The following is a 9,019-nucleotide window of genomic DNA, read 5'->3' on the forward strand; positions in this document are numbered from 1 at the left end:
CAACTGAAGTATAGATTAAATTCCAGGAATTCATTTATAAACAAAAGTAAAAACTTGAATAATGCATGCCTAATCTGTGTGAATAAAGAATCGTGCCACCAGGGCGACTTCCAGGAATCAGACTAATCCCTGGAGCAAAACTTGCAGAAGTAGTGGAAGCCACTAATGTTCATAAAAACTTACATTTTGATTTGTTAACCTCTTCATTGATGAGGGGTATCCATATGGTAGAAATATCCAAACTGGGTTGGCTGTTTGGATTGGTTGAACATGTCATGTGAGCTGATTCTTTGTACTTTACGTATCTGCTGTATCTACAGACCGGGGTTTGTCCAGTGATTGAGACTAGTTCTTTCTAATGGGCCCAACTGAGTAGGTTTATCCTGCCCTACCCACCTGAGGACAGAGACAGATCCAGTCTCCGAGACGTGGTTTTTTGTCTTTTACATACCAGACGATGGATGAAGTCCAAAAGAAGTGATGTTTTAAGTTTTCTTTACAACTGCTCAGGAAAGAATAACTCAGAAACAATGACATAAGGAACTGCATGACTTGTACCCTCACAAATCTCTGGACTGAATTTCACTACATGACTAACAGTTTACATTTTTGCATTGTCTGAATTCCAGGAGCAGTATACAATTTGTATGGGAGCAAACTTAGAAAGCTTTGAGATTTTTGCAGTGCTTTAATTCCAACCACAAAAAGCTAATTTGCAAACAGCTGAGACTTTTTGCAGTGCCTGAATTCTAGGAGCAGTGCACAATTTGTATGGTAGCAAATTTACAAACAGCTGAGATTTCTGTGACGCTTCAATTGCAGCAGCAGCAGCAGCACATAATTTGAATGGAATAGAACTTTACAAACAGTTGATGTTTCTAGAGTGTTTAAATTCTGAGAGCAATATACAATTCGTATAGAAGCAAACTTACAAATGGTTGAGACTGTTTAGAGTATCTGAATTTCGACAGCAGTATAGTGTTTGTATGGAAACAAATTTATAAACAGTAAAGTATGCGGCCTTCTGTATGGTAATGTTATGCAGTTTAGAAACAGCCCAATGTTTCAGGTGACTACACTGTTCCTATTTTCAGGGTGAAAGAGTAAGCCAAGAATGAAATCAGAAGAAGCGGGCAGCTTGCTTCCCTACTTCTACTGGATTCTTGCTTGGCTTACTTTTCAACCCTGAAGACAGAGGCAGTGTGATCCTCCAAACTACACAGCACTACAAGCTAGAAGACTGCATTCTTCACAGTCGCCATGAGAACCTCCAATCCAACTAAACTTATAGGAAGTTGGAATTTTTGCACTGTTTGATTTTTAACAGTCATACACAATTTTCATGGAAGTGAACTTACCAAAATTTATGACATCAAATATTTTAAGTGATTTATCACTGGAGATTGAGCAAAGGAGTGTTCCACTTGAATTGGCTGCAAGATCTTGGATTGGTCCAAGATGGCTACAGAAGTGCTTCACAAATTCTATCAGCTCCTCTAGTTTCTTCCAGAATTTTATGTGACCATCACAACTTCCTGTGATAATGAAGTCAGTTCTGTGGGGGAAAAAGAACAAGGTGGTTTGTTTAAGAATACATGTTACCACTGAGGATGGAGATTGGTATACAGTAGACTCCTGACTACTTAGGGTGGATGGGAAATGAACTACCCCAGGAAATTGGAAACCATGGATAATTAGTAAAAGGAGTATTATTATTATTATTGGAGGGGGTGGGTTTCCCCATGCACTTAGACCAGTTATTGGTCCATTATGCGTTCCCCTTTAATTTCTATTGTCCCCATACCCTACTGGCAGATGGTGCATGCTATCAGCCCCGTTGAGCCAACGAGGTCAGCCCTTGGTACCTTGATACTTCCCCCATCTACCAGAGGCATTGGAAACTACTTGGGCGGGAAAGTTTTTACTTAATAATTTTGCTCAGAGGTCTCCTAGAGACATGAGGTTCTTTTACATGCTGTAAATCTATGACACGGGACCCACGGCTTAAAGTCCCTCCCGGAGGACCTGTTCCCTGAATTTTTCCACCCTTAAAAATTCCATGACCTCTGCCGGGTTTGAACCCTCATACCTCGAGTCATGAGGTGGGAACGTTACCCCTAGACTACGGAGGCCGCTTGTAAAAGGAGTAACTAACTAAATTGGGAACTGGGATTTATAATATGACACAGGCATCTGTAGGTGCATTTTACTAGAATGCTACCGGTAGAAACATGAGTGTCATTTCTGAAAAGCTCCTGTGTCATTCTTACACAATGAAATTCCAATTATATTACAGTATCCTGTTACACTGTATAGATCTGACTTTGGAGTTTTTATGCCATCTATGTGCAATGTCATTCACTATTCTTTCTTTTGCATTCTGTTATTGGAAACTGCACGTTTCAGCCTAACTGGCCATCTTCAGGCATACAGGTTAAGGATTCTGCTACTCACTGTAATGTGGTTTTCTTTCCTTCTACTGTAGTTACCTCTGGTTATTTGGTTATGTGGGTTACCATCAGTTTTTATTTGGGTGTCCTTGGGTTGCACATGGTTGCTTTTCTGTAATATGTGATGCATTATGTTAAAACTATTTGGATAGCGGTACACAACACACTGCACACCCGATGTAGTAATATAACTGATGTCACGAAAACACCCACAAAGAATGACTATGATGGCTGACCAACACCCAACAGAATTCCAGCCCCAGCAAGAACATTCAAGGCAGCCACAACCAACAAATCAAACAAAACCATAAGTAACATCATATATACAATAACTGAATATATATATAAACCTTTAAGATGCTCTACCATAGAGCATCACATATTACAGAAAAGAACCCACGTGCAACCCAAGGACACCCAAATAAAAAATGACGGCCACCCACATAACCAAATAACCAGAGGCAACTACAGTAGGAGAAAAGAAAACTGTATTACAGTGAGCAGCAGAATTCTTAACTATAACAGCCTGTTATGGTTATGTTTATATTTTTTAATTCCATTTGATGACACTTTTACCCGTACTGCAGGTCTGCAGGTGAAAGGAAGAGAAAAAAGTAGCAGAGAATAATAGCTTCTTATTTGTCAAACATTTCCCACATCTTAACAGTTGATACAAAACTAAATGGCTTGTTTGGAACAATCATGAATCACTATATTTCTCACCAATGAAAACACAATTTATGGTTGACTGGGGGATTATATATCCAGTTTAAATATGTATTTTCACATATCGTAATATGGTAAGTAAAGTAAAGCCATCCCTGTACCAGGCCGTGAAGGGCCAGAGACGTTGAGGGTTCCACATTATCTAGACAATCGGCTCAAAGATGGCGGTAAGGTTGTCAACCTTACGCGCCGGCCGCGCTTTACTCCCCAGGAAAATTATTTAATTAATTCCTGGTACTCATTTCTGTTAGAGGCTTAGTGAACCCCAGGGCCATAGTGCAGCTGGAAGGATTAGGTCAACTGAAAAAAATCCAATGACCTCATCGGGACTTGAACCCGCGACCTTCCGGCTTGTAGCATAGCCCCTCAACCAACTACGCTACCATGTGCCCCCTTTAGTTTTAACAAAACTTTCTCCTACTAATGGCAGATCTACATAATCTGGAAAGGGTGGAGAAGTGGTAATTGTAACAATCTCTATTCCTCGTTCATGGTCAACTTTTTTTTTTTTTATGGTACAGTACTAGCACAGTATTTGTGCCATTCAAATTCTGTTTTGGTAAAGGTAGTTTCTCCTAACGCAGTATCCGTCCTGTCTACTATTTACCATCTATAAGTTATATTCATGTTTGTAAATGTTATTCATCACTATAATAAAATCATAAATTACTTTCAAGGGTTCATTAGCATAGTATGGTATGGAATATTCCTTCATATTGCAGTTATACACAGAAATTATGCATGTTTTGTAATGAGGAAGGAGCTGGAGGTGGTTTGATACCTGATGTGATTGGTTGCTATTATTAAATTTGTTAAGACGATAATGACTGAGAATAAGAACAAATGGGATCTATGAAACTCAGAGCAATTAAAGAGCTCTTGCAATTAGTGAATAAATGTCAATAATGATAGGATTCCTACAAGGACATTAAGAAACTAAATTAACTGGATTTGTCAACAAAGGATGGAGGATTTCCTGTATTGACATTATCGGGAAAGAAAACTTCATGGCACAATTTATATGCTTGTAGAAATTGGTATGATTTCAGCAAGCAAAACTTCTAAAAGTGAGAATGCATGAGAACTGTAAAATGGAGTTACATATATTAGAAAAATATTACCCCTAAACGAAAGTAATAAGGTAATTATCAATGAAGCAATAGAATATTCACACAAAATTTAATAATAATGTACATATCCAGTGTATGTACATTAGCCACACAGACCCACATTAAACTGACGAGAAAAGTACGAGGGTAAGTCAATAAGTAAGTTACAAATAAGTGTACTGATTTGAAAAATGCTTTTATTTCTCAACATAATATCCCTGTACATTGAGGCACTTGTCCCATCGTTTCACAAGTCCCTGGAAACCAGCAGCATAAAATCTTTGGGCTGCTGTCGGGACCAGGCATGTTCAAACAGCATGGCCTACTCCATAATGCATGACAGGTTAGGTTTTCACAAAGTGTGTGCACGATGGGTGCCACACATGCTGACCCCACAACACAAAATGCAAAGAATGGGTCTGGCATTACAGCATCTCAATCACTACCATGATGGGCACTATATGCTAGCCCGAACTGTCACAGGTGACAAGTCTTTGGTTCTCCATTACCAGCCTGAGACAAAGCATGGATCAATGCACTGGAAACATCCTGCATCACCTTGAGGCTGGAATGCGGTGAGCAGTATGCCTTCATGATCCCAGAAGACTGTGCCCATTACTTTCCTGGAGGATGGTGTCACTTTAAACTTTTTTTTTTGGCAGGCGACGCAGGATGTTTCCACTGCCTTGACGCATGCTTTGTCTCGGGCTGGTAATGGTGAACCCAAGATTAATCACCTGTGACAATTCGGGCTAGCATATCGTGTCCTTCATTGTGGTAGCGACTGAGATGCTGTAATGCCAGACCCATTCTTTGCATTTTGTGTTGTGGGGTCAGCATGTGTGGCACCCATCGTGCACACACTTTGTGAAAACCTAACCTGTCATGCATTATGGAGTAGGCCATGCTGTTTGAACATGCCTGGTCCCGACAGCAGCCCAAAGATTTTATGCTGCTGGTTTCCAGGGACTTGTGAAACGATGGGNAAGTGCCTCGATGTACAGGAAGATCATGGTGAGAAATAAAACCATTTTTCAAATCAGTACTCTTATTTAAGTTCTACATCCATTTGTAACTTACTTATTGACTTACCTATGTATTTATCCAGTAAGTTTGAATTTCTCACCTGCAAGTGAATATGGGAAATAAGTTGACAACAGAAACAAAACAAAAAGTTCTATATTCTGCGATATAACAACCATGTAATCCACTGAAAGTCAACTGATGTTTGGAAGAACATGTCACCTTCATCTTCAAGGTAGAGAAATAAGCAAAGCAAAAATTTAGCATGAAGCAGATAGTGAGAAGCTCCCTACCTGGGTCTCTCTTCAATTCTGGTTTTGCAACTAAAATATTCTATGCATTTCTCACCTGCCCATTAACATGCCCTACCACTCCCAGATTTTATGTATCTAATGACATATGTTCAAGATTGCAGACTCTGACGCTCATCATTATATATTTTTCTCCATCTTTCTGTTATTTCCCCTCTCCTAAGCACCTCTTACAAACTAACGGCATCACGGAATCGTGTGAGAACTTCTATGCTTTGAACAATACACAGACTGCTTCTATACAACAAAGCTTGGTCAACGTACTTAGTAACGACAATGTGTGTGATAACATCCCGATGCATGTAACTTCTCTCGTATGATTCTGCATTTGGTAAGTTTTCCAAATATAGCAGTTCATGTTTCAAGTCTGTAACAGAGACAATATACACACTGAAATGCCTACACAACATCCATCAGCAGCTCAAGCAAACCTATTTATCAAAACAAAACTGCTATGTATTGAATACAAAGTTAAGTCAGAAAATATCCCTGATATGTTTGCATCTTTCTTCTATTCTTGTAGCTGGCCTCTCAGATGACTGTGCACATAATTTATTATTGTAGTGACTTATCTGACCTTCACCATTTAGCTGTCTTTCACCACTCGTGACATCAACATTGCCACTCTGTTAATCACATGCATTAACGAATAGCAATCTTATTCATTCGCAGTTTCCTTCATAAAAACACACAAAATAACTGCATTTGGCACAAAACGTATATTGGAATTTCTTATTCAGCATGGTTATCAAAACACAGAGTATTTTCATCATTCAATGAAATGACTTACATTTACGCTTCTTTGGCTTTGCTGCTTCTGAAGGCATAGGACCTATATAACCATCTGATGAATCTTCACTCTCACCATCATATGTGCGCTTCATGCTTTCAGACATGGTGACAAAACTGTAACAAAGTTTTGTAGCATAAAATATGATTAGCTATGTCAAAAACACATATATTAGTACCCATATGTTGAAATACATGATGTCACATGCCAGAAGGTAGCAATCTTCAAAAGATCCAGAATATAAAATCCCTTTGTGTACCCAGTTTCCCTTCATCTGTCTTATCTCGTGATTACTAGGACCATATAAGGCATACATTATATTATGCACAAAATTGTCTATTTTATATTGTGACATGATGATATGGTCCATTGTGAAGCACTGTTATGTTGAGTTCAACTGAAAAAATCTCTGATCATGAGCCTCAAGTGGCTTGGCATGAAGATGAACTGATTGGTGGTAAACTGTCGGTCATGAAGTAACTCTATGACTCTGGCTCTGGTTTAGAAGTCAACAGTTGGAGCAACGAGACAGTTGCCAGGTGGTAACGATGTGAACACGGAAGCAGAGGACATTGCTGGGATATATTACCAGGCAATGGTTAGTGAAGATACAGGAGACTTAGTGTGTGCTGTAGTGAGAAGTAGAGTGTGTGAATTAGTGACAGTGTTAGTTAAAATTTATAAGTGTTCAATAAATCCAATTACCAATCCAAACCCCATGTCTAATCACTAACACATGACAATATTTATGACATTTAGTCAGCCCTAAGTGCTGGCCGCCCTTTACCCCCAAGAATATTCCTGGTACTCATTTCTGTTAGAGGCTGAGTTGACCCCAAGGCCACAGTGCAGCTGGAAGGGTTAGGTCAATTGAAAAAATCCAGTGACCTCATTGGGACTTGAACCCATGACCTTCTGGCTTGTAGCATAGTGCCTCAACCAACTACGTTACTGCGTGCCTGCCTAACTGTGGCAAATTACAAAAAAAGAGTGTAATATCACTTTTTTCGCTTCTAGAATCTAAATTCAGAGATAAGAATAATTTTTTATTTGTTTATTGCAGTACACTATATTTCATCTGTCAATTATGAGATATAAGTGCCTTGTTACAGTTTATGTTGTTTCTGAAGATTCTTACAGCTATACATAGAAGACTGATTCCTGACCTCAGCTCTACAGAGGTGAGTGGTCACCTTCAAGCTCAAAGCTGAATTACAACCCAGGGAATGAGGCCCCAGCACCCATTGCATAAGAGGCTGGATAAACCCAAGAGCCAGCCTGGACCGTCTGGACATCATTGGACAGAGAAAAACCTCTTGCCTCGGCTGGGAATCGAACCTTATCTATTCTAGAATACTAAACGTTCCTTTTCTGTCAATTACAGTGATAATCCATAACCAGCTGTATTACACGTGGAAAATACGAACACAAGCCCTTGACATCCATTTCAATTATAATAACTTTACACCTAAAAAATCAACATGATTATCACTGCGATCCCGGTGTATGAAAAGAACAAGAAATCAACAAATACAGCAAATTAACCTGGAGATCCACCTTTTCCTGATTTGAAGTCACATTTACAATCGATGTAATGAGTTTACCGTAACATTTTCACACGTTCAGGCACTGATTTTTATATAGAGCAGAAGACATGTGTCATAAAAATTCAAGTGTGTTTTAACAAATTTTACAGTCGCATAAAATTCGTATGTGATGAGTCGTTCCACCTGACCACAATAACACATCGCTCCTTCCACCACGGTTTCATCGGCCTCAACCACCTCAACTAATTTACTTCCGACCCTACCGACACCATAACAACCGTGGAACTGTGACCACGGTTACAAGCAATTGGCTTACTACGCTTACAACGGCTGCGAGCGCGGAGAGCATCGCGATCATCGTGATGACCTTGAACACCTTGCTGTTCAGCGACCAGTGGTTACAGACGGGACGATCATTGGCGATCGATGGATATTAGATAGGCTACTAATCGGTAACCGGTGAGCATTGCAGACATGAATTAAGCCTCGCCCAGACCAAGGCGAACGCGAACACGAACGTGATCTATCTAGCATCCGGACGTAAATGCAGCGACACACACCAGAGAGCAGGCAACCCGCGCGACAAGGTTCAGCGGTTAGGCGGGAAGATTGCACATGGATTGCGCGAGCGCGCATGTAGTGGCCATTTGATGCGTTTGGAGACTACGTGCGTTTTCATTGTAACTTGGGCAGAATAGATCACTGTGGTCGCGGTGCAAGGGCCAAGAAGGCCCACCTCTTATACATTCATTGTAAAGCTTTTAAATCATGGATTCAGAAAACACAGAAGGGCTCATATAAGCAGTTGAAGCGAGTGAAGTACTGAATAATATGACTCTGTACCAAAATGCCGAATGCATTCTCGACTGTGCGTCTAGCACGGCATAACCTCTTGTTGTAATTACCTTTGATTTCATCATTTCTAGAACATCTGTATGGAAATGGCCGCATCAAGTACGGACGAACCGGAAACTCATCATCCCCAATCAGGACTCATGGTGTAGGCTCATTCTGTCCATGCAACGGTCTAGCTCTTGGAACATTCAACATACCACGATCGATT

General features: G+C 40.1%; 1 protein-coding gene across 1 annotated transcript in view; it reads right to left on the minus strand.

Moving 5' to 3' along the window:
- The window catches only part of LOC111874545 (peptidylprolyl isomerase domain and WD repeat-containing protein 1), a gene marked incomplete at its 3' end in the record, with an annotated part of 23,140 nt that extends 14,378 nt beyond the window's left edge, over positions 1-8,762 (minus strand). Inside the window, 4 exon segments of the mRNA XM_023870129.2 lie at positions 1,359-1,555; positions 5,884-5,986; positions 6,410-6,525; positions 8,014-8,762. Of these exon segments, the coding sequence (XP_023725897.2) occupies positions 1,359-1,555; positions 5,884-5,986; positions 6,410-6,525; positions 8,014-8,021 (424 nt within the window).
- Positions 8,763-9,019: the final 257 nt, after the last annotated feature.

Source organism: Cryptotermes secundus, unplaced genomic scaffold (assembly GCF_002891405.2).
Source record: "Cryptotermes secundus unplaced genomic scaffold, Csec_1.0 scaffold831, whole genome shotgun sequence".
In the NCBI taxonomy this organism is placed as follows: Eukaryota; Metazoa; Arthropoda; class Insecta; order Blattodea; family Kalotermitidae; genus Cryptotermes; species Cryptotermes secundus.